Source organism: Rhinocladiella mackenziei (assembly GCF_000835555.1).
Source record: "Rhinocladiella mackenziei CBS 650.93 unplaced genomic scaffold supercont1.5, whole genome shotgun sequence".
Lineage (NCBI taxonomy): Eukaryota > Fungi > Ascomycota > Eurotiomycetes > Chaetothyriales > Herpotrichiellaceae > Rhinocladiella > Rhinocladiella mackenziei.
In genome coordinates this window covers 2,526,729-2,542,985 of record NW_013550600.1, presented here as the reverse complement: position 1 = coordinate 2,542,985, position 16,257 = coordinate 2,526,729, and the positions used below count along the sequence as shown (strand labels likewise).

The window sequence follows — 16,257 nt, the reverse complement described above, 5'->3', positions numbered from 1 at the left end:
GTGCGAAAATCATCGCAGACGAATAAATCTGAAGAGGAGCAAGGTCGGCGATATATAGGTTCGCAAGGACAACCCGTCGCGCGTCTTCAAGAAAGGCTGATAACCGAGTTGACTCGTTCGCCTGTTGCTTCATTTTAGGGCCAGTCTTCTCTCTAGACTTCTTAACAAGAGGCCACTTACCAGCACAATTGATTGTAAGACGCCTATGTGTCCAATGACTTCGGTGATTCTGTCCATTAGGCTTAGAGCTTCAAGCCAGTGGAGAAAGTGATTCTGTAGGAACATATGCACTTCATCATCGTCATGAATCGGAGCCTTGCTGTGCTGGACATGATACACCCAGTACCGGCATGCATACTGAAAGGGGGGTGTAAGGCGTTCATCGATTATAGCTCGGTCAACCTGTCGTCGTGGCTGGCCCGGATATTTAAGATCGCATAGGTTCTCTCGCAGACCATTGGACAGCAATCGCAGACATTTAGTCAAAAGTAATCGGTGCGTAGCTGGGCCATCCACCCCGAAGGGTTTGTCTCGCATTTTGTCGCTCAACAGGAACTCGCGAAAGGATAAGTGGAGAGTCCGAATAGGAGTCTCAGAGTCGGCCGGGACCCGCAGAACAGAATGTAGCGGACGAAGCCTGCGTGAAATAGTAGCTGAAGATATATTCAGAAGAGCTGCCAGTGAGGTCGTGGAAAGTGGTTCGGCCAGGATAACAATGGATCCAACAATCATTCGGAACTCTTGGTATAGCTTCCCCTTGTCACTCGAGTTGCTTAACGTTGACGGTAATTGGGTAAGCACGGGTAGATATGTCTGTTCCATCTGCTCCAACCGACCAATCCCCTGAAATTTCAAGATCGTCTCGAGTTGTTCTTGAGGATCCCAGTTGGGGTCACTTACAAAACGACGCACAGTAGCGGCAACGATGAACAACGGGATGGCCATGTTGACCAAGTCTTCAAGAACCTTCTCGCCGGGCCAGTCATGATTCAGTAGTCTTCCCAAAGGCGGATCGATATTATAGTTCTGCCGAATCTCGGAGAATGCGTCCTTGAGGAAAACGGAGATGTCATGCTGAATCGTCACTCGGGGAACTGCATCCTGGAGAATGATGTCCTGATAAGAGTCGACAGACATGGACTTGAACCCAAGCCGAACAGGCAAGTCGGGCCGACTCGTAAGAAAGAGTTTGAGGCGAATTGTCGTGATCTGAGGTATTCGAGACCACAAATCGAGAATGGTCTTAATATCGCCCTCTTTCTCACACTCATCCAAAGCATCCACCGCCAAGACTAAGATAGGGCAACTGCCAGGACGGACAACTATATTCCGTAATGGTTGGTAAATTAATTTGCCGAATTGTTCACCCAATGCTTTGTTAGAAATAAATGGATCAGCTGTGATAGCTTTGGCAACAAGATCGTGCAGACCGGGTATTTTTAATACGAGCTGTCGGGTAATAGTCGAAAAGAATCGTGAAGCAGAGCCCCGGTCACCTTCACCCCGTTTGAAGAAAAAGCTGGCTCCTAGATCGATACCAAGGTGACCTTGACTGGCCAACCACTTTGCGACGGTTAATGAGATGGTCGATTTGCCCGTGCCCGCCATCCCATTGAGCCAGAAAATGCTCTTGCCCTGAGGTTGCTGGGCCCAATCCTGAATTTGGCCTAGCAGCTCGACTCTGGTAGCAGAATGACAGGTCTCATGGCCCACCGCATGAGAATCAAACATAGCACCTTCGGCATATGGCAACTTGTCCAAGTCAAACTTAATCTCCAGTCGATTTAGCGATTCTTGAATCTGGCGGATGGCTTTGAGCTCTTCAAGCACCTTCTCTTGATCTTGCCAAAGCTTTCCCATACGCTCTCGGTCTTCAGCGCTCAAGATGCGGTCACAATTACTCGCGGCGATCTCAACGTCCCTCGCAAGACTCTCACACTCCTGTTCGAATTTCTGGACGTAATTCTCTTCCCAGAACGCTTTAAATGCGCGTTTCCACGTCGGAGTCTGGTATATCTGAATGGCTTGCGCCAGAAACTGAAGGATAAGAGTGTACAGTTCTGTTACTGCAGTTTCAAAGTTGGTTCGGGCCAGCGTCGCAGGCAGTCGACGCAAGAAGTCCGTGTACACCTTCAGTCGATTCGCCATGTACAAGGCCGTCTCGCATCCAACTAGCAGGGAAGTCATTTGGTTTGTCTCAGATACCGCAGCCTGTCGATTGAGATGTAAGATTGGCGAGCTTGAGGGGAGAGGATTCTTACCTCGAGCAGCAAACGAATGCCAGCCCACGGCAAACCGGTATGTATCGGATCTGCAGCGGCTGCAACATTGCCCACATCTTTGAAACGGTTTAGCCACCTGACTATCTTGTCGGCCTTCTCTTTTAAAATGAATTCTTGCCCAGCAAGTGTAATCCTCCACCTATCCTCCAGGCACCACCGTTGTTTCTCCTTAGCCGCAGCTACAGCCTGCTCAAGCGCCAAGTCAATGTCGCTAAGGGTCGGAGGAATATGTTTTCTAAGGGTTTCCCGATCGTTGTCCGAGAGTCGTTTGAGAGCAACATCTAAGATATTGTGGCTAGAGGGATTGGGAGTTGCTTGCTGTGATGACGAGGGGACAGTACTTGCATTTGATGAGTTAGTGGCAAGCGGTCTGGCTGACGGTGGGCTTGACGATGCTAAAATCTGCGTTGATGATGAACCTGCTGGGGTGGGTGATGAAGCACGGCTTCCAGGCTTGAGGCGTTGACGTAGTCGCTCTCGTACGCTAAGCTTTACAGACGGAACAGGCGCCCCGCTCATATTTGGCAATGTCGAATGAACTGTGCTGTGATAAATTCACTAGGGGAATTGTTCGGTTCAATCTCGAAAGGATCACAATATCCGCATTCGTAGGAGAAACAGTTGGAGAGAGATTGTCCTGGCTGCAGCCTCGAGGCTTCTCGTGTAAGCTGAATCGCTACCTAATACTGTACCAAAGGCAAAGTAGTTGTACAGTACGTGCCCAGACTCTGCACCACTACTGCACCTGCTGCAGTGTTGTCGTTGGCTTTTGCTAGGCAAAAGCACCAGAGTCCAGGATGATCATTGGCGAGAGAACTTTCAGAGGCGCAACATACACTCGACAAGGGCAACTTTCGTTAGCAGGGAGCTATATCACGTGGCTATCGGCAACCTATCGTTATACGGAGGTGTGCACAAAAAGTGCTTGCGGCACTAAATTTTAGCTTCCTTTTAGCGTCTTGGTATGCCACACAGACTCTACCGCCCATAGTAATTTGGCAGCGCTCAATTCTCCCTCTACATCATCTTCAGAACAAGTCGCACAGGACTCTGAAGATATAACCTCGTCGTCGCCAATCTTGGTGTTTTGAGGCCCTGTATATATCACGTGCTGTGCCAGTCCTCGGAATCCTCCTCGTCGTCCTCGCCTTTGTCGTCGTCCTCCGCCTGTGTGTGTGTGTGTGTGTGTGTGTGATTCATTGACGCCCATTTGGCCATGACAGGCTGCAGGCTAACTCGCAGATTCTAGCTATTACTGGCACTGACCCTCGACTCAGTCAAAGTCCTAACCATATTCCCTACACAGTTGTCGGGCATGTGTACGCGATTTATTCCCAATATTTACGATACCTTCCCATCCAGCGCATTTGTTGGGCCACAACAGTCCTTTAACGTCGTGTTGAGGGGCTTACGCCATAGTGCAGGCAACTGCACGAGTAAGTCGGAGGGCTTATGCTGAAGATGATGGTCGAGGTCGTTGAGATAGAACTATTGGAGGGGGGACTGCACTCTGTGACCCTTGACATTGTATCCCAGTGGCGTTATCCATTCCACCTCTTTTGAACTCTCTTGACTTCATTGTGCTGTCGTGCTTGTCGTCGTTGTGTGGTGGTGCAGGACGCGCAACCCCTGAGCTGCCAGCACGTCCCCGTCTGCCGTTGGATTCGTCTTGGTTTCCCATCGAAACAGGTACTCACACCGGACACCGCGAGAAGGTGCGAATCCATCGTCCCACTAGCCAGCAGCCAGTGCTCTGCGTACTCGCAGAGGGCGGGGTTTCGTGGTTACGGGGATCTATGATTTGGCCTAAATTTTTGGGGGCCAAAACCCAGTATCCTCGTGATGGGCCAATGGATTTGCCCAAAACCAATATAGAAGAGATAAATCCTAAGCATTATTATAGAATTGGCTGAGATATTTCGTCGCGAATTTCGCAAATTTGGGTTAGATATTGAGTGATCCCCGAGCCCGTGCGATCCCAGAGCCTGTGATCCACGTTAATTTTTTTTTTATTTTGGAATCGCCTGGTTGGCGCTTGGCGTTGCGTGGCGACGCCAAGAGCGACGTGCTGGCCAATCACGTAAGCCTATGGCTTGGCGCAATCACGTGAACCCGTGGCTTAGTGGCCGGGGGGGCACTCTACTCGATAGATGTCGATATCGACATGATCCACGCATCGGATCCAGTTTGTGGACCAAGTGGCCCGGTTGTTGGGGTGGGGGGCACCCTATTCGATATCCTCGACGTCGAGATGATCCATGGATTGGATCCGATGGGCCGTGGTATTTCAGTCTGTGGACCACCTATCCCCAACGGATTAAATATTTTCCGGGCCACCACCCATCGGATCCAGTCTGTGGACCAAGTACCCCAGGAGGGCGCACCTGTGAGGGTGCTAGGGCAAGAATTCAATCATCTAGTTCTAAGTACGATACGATACGATCTTCAATACACCCTGTGCGGGCTGAGCCCATAGGGGACTAGCTTTGATCTTGCATTGTGTCTGTCTTCAACAAACATTCCGTGGTAGAGCATATACACAATACTCCTCTATCCAACAAAAAGAAAGGTACGGAGGCGTGCTCCAAATGTTGTTTCAGTACACTAACTCCTGATGGGATCTAGTGGTGACATTTGAGCGACGACTTCAAAAGACGATTAGTTTTCCCCTCTTTAGGTACGGTGACGCCTAGAGTGGCCTATGAACCTCAGCCCAATCCAATATTTAGGCTCTTGTTAGGCGCCTTCTACCTAGAGCCTTTAGAAAGTCGTTTGTCTTTTGAAGTCATCGCTCGAATGTTGCCACTATACTATTTCAGGCATTAGCGTATTGTAACAACATTTGGAACACGCCTCCGTACGCTTTGCAACACTGCTCAATGGGATGTATCACCATTAACAGGCAGAAATGGTGACGTACGCTCGTTAGATAGATATATAGATGGGCTCTATCCTACATTCATGAGGAGAGCCAGAGCACTCTTTCAATCCACGAAGTTCAACATGATCTTTTCCATCAACCAGGGTTCGCTGGAACCTGACGCTCAAGAACCGCTAGCATCGAACTAGAGAACGAACACCACGAAGCTTTCAGATTGTGGAGTTTAGGATGTGAGTAATGCAACGCATCGAAAGAGGAGGATATTCTCAACATAGGGGATCGAGGGGGCCAATATATAGGCGTGCAAACAATGATCACTCTCGTATGCATCTTGAAATGCTGGTGGCTAGATCCGAGGGTCCCTGCCTCTTACGAAACTGGAGGGTGGCTGTTATTGATCATCGAGAGCCAACCATTTCGCGGGAAGGAGTAATGACAGGGAGGCAGGAAGCTTCGAAGACCAATCGTTGGCTGGTATTACTCAATAGCACACCACTGAGTGAACGCCCCGCCCTTCCTCTCCTCTTCTCTCTCTTCTTTCTAACCTCCAGCCCTTTTTCCTCAGTCTCTAGTGGGACGGTTTTGAAATACCTTAGGGGATACATCCCGTACGGAAGCTAGTCCATACGGATAAATATCCTCAAGGCGCTTTTGGGATCAACTCTTAATTTGCTCCGTAGGGGAAACAGGCCTTGAAGAATACTATCAGTAATTAAAGGTCGTTACCCTAGGGACTGTCTTCCGTACGAATATGCTAATTTGACTTCTTCGCATACAGTGCGCACCATACCTCGTCTTGAGGATATCGTCACCAATACCCGTCAAGCTTTGGGCTCCGCCTTACGGACAATACCACACCATTTCTCGTGACAACCACGTTAAGGGAAGCAAGCTGGAAGGAGAGTCACTATCAGTCTTGATTTCCTGTGAGACTTGTCTTGAAATTGTTGTAATCGTTCTATACTCGTTCGCCCCTCCTGAAATGTTCGTCTATCAGAGCGAGGAGACAAACACAAGATCAAAAGATCATTGGAAGAACATTAGGTTTGGTACGCGCTCTAGTAGTAGATCAGGCTAGGAAACCATGATCCGGCGCGACGTAATGTCGGCCGTTAAGTTCTGATAGGGCCATACACTCTCAGCATCCGGAAGGGTGTTCCATTTAACACAACCCATAAACAAGCCATACTCAATCCCAAAATGTGCTCCGGCACAGCTCGAGCAGCCTTTGATTCCGCATCTTCGTAGTCATAGTCTTCGCCCCTAATCCATTCGACCGTGAAGGAAAGAACATCCTCAAAACGCTCCTTCATGGATATGCACAATTCGCGTTGGTGTATCATTAAGGCGCCAGTCCTTTCAAGAATATTGCCGACGGAGATTTCGACTTCTGAGAGCGGAAGATGAGGGCAGGTTCGTATTCGGACATTGCGTCAAGGAGAGAGGGCCTATCGAGACCGAGTCATATAAACTAGGTAGGGGGATAACAACTTTGTTCTTCTACTGTGGGAGGATCGACGCAGTGCGGCGCATAAAGTCAGCCACCTCTGGGTGCTGGGAGATCTCAGCGCGTTGAACGGCTGTCTGCCCAAGAGAGTCTGTGATATTTGGATCTGCGCCTTTCTCCAGCAGAAATCGGATCACCTCCAGCTTCCCGCGCTGAGCTGCCTCATGAAGAGGAGTGCCAAGTCCAAATGCTTGTTGTAGTCGATAGGAATCCATCTGATTCTGATACATCACGTCATTAATAGACGCACCCTTATTGAGGAGGTAAGCCAGGACTTCGAGGGTATCTGGTTGATCACGACGGACAGCGTAATGAACTAGCTGTCCTCTATGAATTGAGCCACCATAGTCGAAGAGTGTCTTAATAACGTCGAACGGCGCATATTGAACGGCATATGACAATGGGGTCAAGTCCAACTGGCATCCAGCATTTGGATTTGCACCATGAGAGAGGAACCAAGTAACGAGGTCTGCATTCTGAACCGCAAGTCTATTGCCATTAGTAAGAGGTAGATTTTTGGATAACATTGCTCATAGTAACTTACGAAAGTGGTGGCGGAACCGCCCATTCCATCTGTTTGTTTATATCCCATCCATATTTGAGGAATAGCTCAAGTAAAGCCTCATCCTTATTAAGGATAGCAGCTTTGATATGGTTAATATCCAGAGATACGCCTTGACTTAGAAGGTATTCGACAATAGCACTGCGACAATTCTGAACTGCAAAGAAAAGACTGCTCCCTGGCCCTGTAAGCCAATGTTCACAAGCAGAGGTGCTGCGGAATTCATCGAATATGCGCTGCACAGTAGATAAGTCTCCCTCGCTTGACGCCTTTTCGAGTTTTTGAATAGCTTGATCGCAATTGGGACGCGGCGGAATGGTAGCTTCAGTTACATCCTTCCCAAGGGAACTGTTGAAGTCGAAGATTTGGTCCACATCCATGATAAAGCTTCATGTGGTAAAAGAGGTCGGTACGGAGTTTGGAAAACTTGGGGGACAGTTGCCGTCTAATATACCCCGAATCAAAGTGGCGTAGGCTTAGCCCCGCTTTCACAGCGCTTATTTGACCGCGAGACTAGCGTGTGCGTTGGACACAGTATATTCAGAGATCACCTGACGTATTTATGCTAAGTTACCATTAGTAGAAAACTGCGGTGACCTCACCCAGAGGCGAGACGAGAGTGATGCCGTCCTATTGGCGCGCGCGAGCCGAAGGAGCGTGTCTTACCAGTCGTAGGGACTACGCCAGCCCGGCGTAACGCCAACCCTATTTGGATACTATATCATCAAATCATATAGGAGTGAAGTACTTAATTCCATAGAAGATGAAGCCTATAATGCTTTAACCTCGTTGCTGTGTGCTGTCGGCGGCTAAATTAGGCGTCACCTCATAGGGGGCACTATTTGGGCGCGTAAGACGTATCTCAAGTCTCTTCGACTTATACTGTTTCTTTACTTATATATATCCGACATTTTGGTGTAGTTAGACTCTATTCCAGAGTAAAATACTCCGCTCCAAACCTCTAACTTGTCGCTACAACTGTCTTCGGTAACACTTTGACCCGAAAATTCTTGTGAGAATTATGGCGAACAATATCATTGACAGAGTTCGAGGCCGGACTGACACCGTGCTTGTCCCCATGAATGAAGTGGGGATTGCATTCTGGTCATCAACAAGACATTATCTTGCTACGGAGGGACTCAACGGATGCACTGGTGTCGCAATTATCTCTAGGACCGCCGGTATTCTCGCACATATTGCGCCATTACCACCTAATACACAGTCAAACAATAACAACTCTGGCCATGAGAACCTTGTTAGGAAGATGCAACGGGTGATCACTCTTTACAACACATATAGGGCGCACTTTCCTGAAGGGCGAAGCTGCATCGTTGCCGCTGTCTACCAGAATGCGGTTGCATTACCAGAGGCAGTCCAAACGATAACGGCTGTCCTGAACCGTCTGGGGCTTCCCATTAAGATCACCTACTACAACGTCCTGGAATCCGGCACGGCTCGCTTCCCCGGTCAAACATCTATCGTCATCGATGCTAATGCTGGAGGGTGGCCGAAGATGTATGTCAACAATCAGGAGGTTCGTTACACTTAAATCAATCGAAGAAGCAAGGAAGACCTTCGTTGAAGCGTACAAAATGGCGTGCACTTCCTGGTTGCAGTCGACAAACACTGCGCAGAGATGCTCCGCCTACCAATTTCAAGACGCCGTGCAGCAGAGCAATCTGATATCAACAACCGATTGTTCACTGCACTCCAGTTTACGGTCACTTCTCGGTATTGTGCCACTTGTTTGGATCGGTGAAGATGAAATAAGGACTGGGTAGACAGGGGCAACGTCGATAATTAAGCTTTGCGAAATCCGGGGACGAGTCGGGACCGAGTATTGGCGCCAGTCGTGACAATACCAAGCCAGAATTATCACGTGACTTATAGGGCACACAACACACGCACACAGAAAAGTATTAAAAAAGAAAAAGGGCCCCCTCCTACAGTCCATCTCTGACGAACTCTTAGATGGGGCGCCGCAGCCAGTGAAAGCTTCAGCCACACAAGTTCAACCGAAGAAGGTGTGAATCAGTGACCCTCCCCATGGTATGAACAAGACGACATCATCAACAATCACTGGCTGGAGCATTACGTTTACCCATCTAGGGCACCTAGGAGCTAGGCCGGACAACCCTCTTACCTTACCTATGATCGAACACTAGTAAGGCCCCTCAATTCTATCGGTTCGACTGCAAGCCGAGAGTTTTACCATTCGGTTACGTCCTTGATAGGTCAACCACGATTTGGTGTCAATTTTGAAGTAGTTTTTGGCATTATAAAATATAAACTTGATTTTTGGAAATTCCCTCCTCGTCGCCCATCGGATCCAGTCTATGGACCACCCAACCCTCAACGGATTAACCATTTTCCGGGATCACGTGCTCCCCCGGGGGGCCCTCCCAACTCGATATGATCCATGGATTGGATCCGATGAAATCCCCCTGCAAATACCGTTGGAAGGCCACTGATTCGAACCCTCCTTCAGTTGAACTTGTGTGGCTGAAGCTTTCACTGGCTGCGGCGCCCCATCTATGAGTTCGTCAGAGATGGACTATAGGAGGGGGCCCTTCCTATTTTTAATATTTTTGGGGTTGCCCGTGTACTGTGGTGTTGGGGCATTTTTTCGTGACCGCCCTGCCAACCGCCTAATACTCCGTAACACCTTAGCATTTTAGAGTTAGGTTTGCACTAAGCCTAATAAGGGAATTCATTTGCTACGTTACGTGACCAGTTAATACCATAAATTTAAGCCCCTACAGAGTATTTTTCACCACCTAGTATAACCCCCCTCAGCGTCTATAACGTCCTGGCAGCGTTCATCCTTATTCAGTTTAGGTGGATTTCCTGCCTTTTTATACTGTGGCGTGGCCTTCTGTTTTTACCATGTGTACTCGACAGCCCGTTTACTGAGGCCTAGGTACTCGCTTATAGTTGAATAGCCATATCTCGTCTTTGGTGGCGGGTTAAGCGCTTCCGGGGAGGTGTTATGGGCGGTTGCACCCTCGGGACTGCTTCGAAAGGCGCTCGGGGAGGTGGTGTTGTAGGCCTTTCTAGATCCAGTAGTAAGGTTACGGAGGATTTATGGACTTAGGGGACTAAACGCAATGGAGTAATGTGTCAGTATAATTGCCCAATTAGGCTTAGTACGTTCTCTAGAGCCTTCTAGCAGTTGCAAGGGGGTCACGAAAAAATGCCCCAACACCACAGTATAAAGGTCTTAGCCATCCAGTCGAGCCAGCCACTTTAGTTGGCCCACCCCAAAATACTTGCGTTTTTGGACCTAAATATCTCCACCACAATGCAATGGAACTTTGGGATGTTGGCTCTCCTCAGGTGTAAATAAAATGATACTTCGGCACCTGTTATGTTAAAAATCGTCCCCAAAAATTCACACATTATCGTTGTAGGCGGGGGTAGCCCATTTTTAGGCGAAGGGTGCCTAATGATGTACTGTTCAGTGTCTGGGTTCCGGGCGGGCGGCCCGGCTAGGTGGCTTGGACGTTAAGCCGAGGACCAGGTGACACTTGGCTGAAGAGGAGGATGGGGAGTAAATTCCAGCACGTTAAATGGCTTCGTCACCGCGCTCATGCAGGGGGAAGAGTCGGGTATCTAGGAGCTGTGCGCCTTGGGTTTCCAAGTCCTATGATCGATTGCGAAAGCAAATGGTAAATTGCAGTATATAGGGGTGAAGTGGGAGGTCTTGCGGTACGTTTTCTCGCTTTGGCTTGAGTTAATGCTCCATATACCCTTAGCAAAAGTCAGCACTGTCGTACGTCCTATGGCTGTGCAGCATTGAAAACATCTGAATCCTTTGGAAGGTGTTTTAACAATCGGGTCCACTCTCCGTGCCTAAGGTCGGTGACATTTGGAGCTCAGAAACCAATGCAATTTAAGAGAAGGAAAACTTGACCATAAATCTGAGCATGTCGAGGTGCGAGTCTCGATCATGAGTACACTCGTTATTGATGTTTATTGGGGGATGGATTTGAGGCCATGTCGAATATCTGTTTCAAATAACCGAAACTTTTCTGCTTTGAACCCCATCGATATTTCTGCAGGATATTTGCCTCTCGTGGAACCCCTGAACACTCCGTCTTCCCTGACCACGCTCTTAGATATGAGGACATCTATTCAGGACTCGTCATTAGGAGAGGTTACCTGGCGTACTCGCGAGGAGAGACACAGATCCCAGTGCGCTGGATGGCTCGCAGTGGACTAGGTAGGGGTGAGGCGTCTTGCTGTCAACAAGATCATCGTCAGTTATTGAGCATGCATCTTCAGCTGCACCAAATGGCGCATATTGGACCTCAAGTAGTGGCCCCCTGTTTTCTGGCCTGATCACATGTCTGACTCGACGCGTTCCACTTAACGCGTCTATCAAACATTCCGCGCTGCCAAGCCTCGACGTTGGGCCGGAAATTTTGCCTGGCTAAAACTCATCACACACCGCGCTCTCGATTTTGTCTTTTCTTCCCGCCTGGCGACTGCCAGCGACGGGAACCTACGTTTTCTTCGGTCGACCCTTTTTGTTCAAAATGAAGTACGTTCTGGTCTCGGGAGGAGTTATCTCCGGAATTGGCAAGGGAATAATTGCATCCTCGACTGGGTTGCTGCTGAAGACGATGGGGCTCAAGATATGTTTACAACCCTCTCGCTTCCACCCTCCGACTGACTTCTGGAAACATCACGGCTATCAAGATTGATCCATATATGAATGTCGATGCTGGAACCATGGCACCGACTGAGTACGTCGAGCAGCTCTTTTCGAGTCCATGGTTTGACAAACGACAGACACGGCGAATGCTTTGTCCTCGACGATGGAGGAGAAGTTGACCTTGACCTTGGGAACTACGAACGTTACCTTAACGTCACCCTGACCAAAGAGAACAGTATTACGACGGGAAAGATGTACCAACATGTCATCGAACGTGAGAGACGAGGGGACTACCTTGGAAAGACCGTCCAAGTCGTTCCCCACTTGACCAATGCCATCCAAGATTGGATCGAAAGAGTAGCCAGGATCTCGGTGGATGACACCAATGAAGAGCCGGACGTCTGCATAATTGAGCTCGGAGGCACTGTGGGTGACATCGAATCGGGGCCGTTCATTGAAGCCATGCGCCAACTTCGAAGAAGAGCCGGTCGCGATAATTTCTGTCATATCCATGTCTCCCTGGTCCCGGTGGTGGGCGGCGAGCAAAAGACGAAACCTACGCAACAAGCCATTCGAGATGCGCGCTCAGCCGGCCTCGCGCCGGATTTGGTAGCAATCTTGTCCTTGCATCACGTTCGGATAATGACTAACAACGAAGCCAGATTGCTTGCCGTTGCCAGGAACGCCTGATTGAAGCAACCACACACAAAATCGCCATGTTTTGTCAGGTCGAGCCGTCCCAAGTCATCGGCGTCCATGACGTGGAGTCCACATACCACGTCCCTCTCCTTCTCGAGCAACAGGGCATCCTTTCCCAAGTTCATGATCTCTTCCGCCTCGAGGCTTATCCCATTTCACCAGCCTTGGTCAAAAAGGGTCAACAAACGTGGAACGACTGGAAAGCCCTGACCACCTCGCAAGAGCGCTTCCTTGAATCTGAAAAGGTCACTATCGCCTTAGTGGGCAAATATACGAATCTCCATGACTCTTACCTTTCTGTGATCAAATCTCTCGAGCACAGCGCCATGGCCTGCCGCCGCAAGCTAAATCTTGTCTGGGTTGATGCGAGCAACCTCGAAAAGGCCACTATGGAGTCGTCTCCCGAGTCCTTCCATAAGGCATGGCATGAACTCTGCACGGCCGATGGTGTCCTCGTTCCCGGCGGGTTTGGCCACCGCGGCACGGAAGGAATGATTGCTGCCGCCAACTGGGCACGTACGAAGCCAAAGCCCTACCTCGGAATCTGCCTCGGCATGCAAATTGCGGTCATCGAATTCGCCCGCAACGTGTGTGGTATGAAAGAAGCGTCGTCCGTTGAATTGGACCCCCAAACCCCTGACCCCGTGGTCATTTTTATGCCTGAAATCGACAAAACCACCATGGGCGGCAACATGCGGCTAGGATTACGACCTACCATTTTCCAAGATGACACTGAATGGTCGCGGCTCCGGAAGCTTTACAATAACGCTCCCAGCGTCAACGAGCGCCATCGTCACCGCTACGAAGTCAACCCAGGATATATCTCACGCCTCTCTGACGCGGGGCTGCCATTCATCGGCAAAGACGACCTCGGCGAACGAATGGAGATCATCGAGCTCGAGGATCACCCATTCTTCGTCGGTGTCCAATTCCACCCCGAGTACCTCAGCCGCGTCCTCCGTCCGAGTCCGCCATACCTAGGCTTCGTCGCCGCCAGTGCGGGTCTCTTGGATCAAGCTACAGCTGCCACGGCTGCGAAGGCTGCTTTGATGAATGGGGATAGCCACCACGCCGGCAAGGTTAACGGCGTGGTGACCAATGGAGTGAGCAAAATTTCGCTTTCGGCCTCGTCTTCGGGATTTTGAAGTACACCACACTTCCTACTTTGCTATTTGAGTTTATGACTTTGCGCACTGAGACTTGACGGGAATAGTTACGTATCTGTAGACACACCAAACAGCAATCTGAGCCCAAGGTGCGGACCATATGAACTATTGCCCTGCATTCTGCTTTTGTTGCGAATGATGGTTTGTTGGGGGGTTTAATCTTGCCAACCCAACCTGTCTTCCTGATGTGGATCTAGAAACTTGACTCTAATGAAGCATAGATCGAACCGAGTTAAGATTTGTTGAGTAGGCAAGTAAATCAATTGAATTCTAAGCCCATTACCATGTCTTGGCTTGTGTATGATATTGTTTCTCAGAGTTGTCAATATAAATATATATGTCAGATCCAGATCTTGTATCCCTGCCCATATCCATGTCCCGTCCTCAGCTTCGCTCCTGAACCCCCATCTAGGCTTTTTCCCTTTTTGCGGACCGGGCTCCCATATCTGAAACTTATTGTCCAGATCTCACAAGCTTTCCACGGTGTATCCAAAAAGAAAAAAAATTCCTTGGCTTTTCCTGCAACTAACTCGCCGACTGGATTCCAGTAGCCCTCGCATTTCCCAGGCTATTGCGAGCACTACCAAAAGCTTCTCCCCCAGTTTTCTGCACGGAAAGCTTGCCATCGACCTCGACCAGCTCCTCGACGTTACCATGGCCAGCATAAATACTGCCATCTCCATCGTCGTCATCGTCCACAAGGTCTTCAGCTCCGTCCGTCCGTCCGCTCTCGTCCCGTTCATCACGCATTCTCTCCCGCTCTCTATCCACCCAGCGACGCCAGGGCTTATAGCACAGAATACTGATTCCCCCAAACACGACGAAACTACCGCAGATAGCACCGCCGATGACTTCGTAGTACTCGCCGGCAGTCTCGACACCGTCCCAGAATTTGCCGGTAGGTTCGGCGACGTTGAGGATCAGAGAGAGAAGTTGGAGGACGCCAATGATGATGGCGCAGATCACGGTCAGTGTGGTGAGGACGATGCTGTAGTAGAGGAAAGTCAGGGGGTCTTTGACACGTGCGGTGCGAGGAGGGTTGGGAGGAGGCCGTGGTTGTTGGCTTTCGACGTCTTCTAGTACCAGTGGCTCACTTGTGGCTGTCAGGAGGTCTTGATCAATTTGTTGCTGCTGTTCTTGGTTTTTCTTGCTGTCGTCGCCCATAGACATGGGGGCAACGTATAGGCTCATCATCAACGCCCCGTCCGTCGTGTCAACGAGGCACATACCCGAGGTGAACAGGATAGGGAAAATGAGAATAAGCCAAATACTCGTCCCCTTGGCGCCTTGAATACTGCTGATACCTAATAACGCGACTTCGGAGCTCGTGTCGAAGCCGAGGCCAAACAAGACACCCAGCGGGTACATTTTCCACGGCCGGTCGATGAGTTGGAACATCTTTTTCAACAATCTGAATAAGCATCCACCGCCTTCGATCTTCCATGCCTCTGCGGCTTCCTGGTCCGGTTGGAGGCGGATGACTCTCTTGATCTGCACGACCAGTTTGTACAAGATGTACGCGTTCATGATCCCGAGCAAGATCAGAAAAGCCGCCGACACCGAAGTGCCAATGATACCGCCGACGGTGCCGAAGCTGTCAAAGCGGCTGGATATGCCTGCTGCCGTGGCGGCGACGACGATTGAAGTCACGACGACGATGGTGCTGTGGCCGAGACTGAAGAATGTTCCGACCGTGACGGGTCTTTGTCCGGTAGCGATCAGTCGGCGGGTCATCAAGTCAATGGCCGATATGTGGTCGGCGTCAAGAGCGTGCCGGAGTCCCAACGTATACGCCAACGCGGCGGTGGAGAGGAGGTGAGTGTGCGAGGCGAGTATGAGGCCGCATATTGCCCAGACGACGAGATTGACGATGATGAGAAGGGCGATGATTAGGATGGCGGACAAAGGGAGTTTTCGAAGATAGGGGACTCGAGCATGGAAGCGAGAAAGATGACGATGGATTCGTCGCCGGACTCTTTTAAGATTTGTTTTGGTTGGATTATCTGCTGTGAGAGAAGGGCTTTGGTCGGTGGTATTCGTAGATGGAGCTTCCATGGTTACAGCCTCGTCCGCCGGACCGGTGGTTTCTTCCCTGACAGCCTGAGACACGGCCGCGCTCACCAGGTCGACACGGGTAAATTCATTTGGTAAAATCTAAAGTCACGAAGAGGTAGAGAGGAAGATGAGCTGATTATTTTAGGTGCCCTTTGCACCGAGACGATTGAAGGGCTGCCCAGCGCAATGAATGCGGGGTCGATTCTGGTGATAAACGATAACGATAAAAGATCTTATCGCCTAACACGTAAATTACGGGTAACATTGCCCAGAGCAAAGCCCTGATCCCCATTCATTACGAACCTCGTATTGGACAAGGCTACAACTCGCTGTGCCCTCGGCTCACGAAAGGAACTAACCACGCTCGACACTTACGGCTGGGAGAATATAAGCCCCGACCGCTGTAATCCCTTCTACTTTTGTCTCTCTTACCTTCCCCCCCCCCCCC

The 16,257-nt window shown here is 49.9% G+C and overlaps 5 protein-coding genes across 5 annotated transcripts; 2 read left to right on the top strand and 3 right to left on the bottom strand.

Moving 5' to 3' along the window:
• Positions 1–129: 129 nt before the first annotated feature.
• On the bottom strand, positions 130–2,801 carry Z518_07401 (uncharacterized protein; the record flags this gene model as incomplete). Its single annotated transcript, XM_013415530.1, has 2 exons — positions 130–2,211; positions 2,262–2,801. 2 exons carry the CDS (start codon positions 2,799–2,801, stop codon positions 130–132), a joined length of 2,622 nt encoding a protein of 873 aa, XP_013270984.1.
• Positions 2,802–6,663: 3,862 nt separating this feature from the next.
• Positions 6,664–7,612, bottom strand: Z518_07400 (uncharacterized protein; the record flags this gene model as incomplete). The annotated part of the gene is made up of 2 exons (XM_013415529.1): positions 6,664–7,159; positions 7,215–7,612. The coding sequence occupies 2 exons, from the start codon at positions 7,610–7,612 to the stop codon at positions 6,664–6,666; spliced, it is 894 nt and encodes a 297-aa protein (XP_013270983.1).
• A 641-nt stretch (positions 7,613–8,253) lies between these two features.
• Z518_07399 (uncharacterized protein) lies at positions 8,254–8,781 on the top strand (the record flags this gene model as incomplete). The annotated part of the gene is made up of 1 exon (XM_013415528.1): positions 8,254–8,781. The coding sequence occupies one exon, from the start codon at positions 8,254–8,256 to the stop codon at positions 8,779–8,781; it is 528 nt and encodes a 175-aa protein (XP_013270982.1).
• Positions 8,782–11,945: 3,164 nt separating this feature from the next.
• Positions 11,946–13,733, top strand: Z518_07398 (CTP synthase; the record flags this gene model as incomplete). The annotated part of the gene is made up of 3 exons (XM_013415527.1): positions 11,946–11,980; positions 12,027–12,498; positions 12,552–13,733. 3 exons carry the CDS (start codon positions 11,946–11,948, stop codon positions 13,731–13,733), a joined length of 1,689 nt encoding a protein of 562 aa, XP_013270981.1.
• Positions 13,734–14,279: 546 nt separating this feature from the next.
• On the bottom strand, positions 14,280–15,809 carry Z518_07397 (uncharacterized protein; the record flags this gene model as incomplete). Its single annotated transcript, XM_013415526.1, has 1 exon — positions 14,280–15,809. One exon carries the CDS (start codon positions 15,807–15,809, stop codon positions 14,280–14,282), a length of 1,530 nt encoding a protein of 509 aa, XP_013270980.1.
• Between the last annotated feature and the right edge of the window lie 448 nt (positions 15,810–16,257).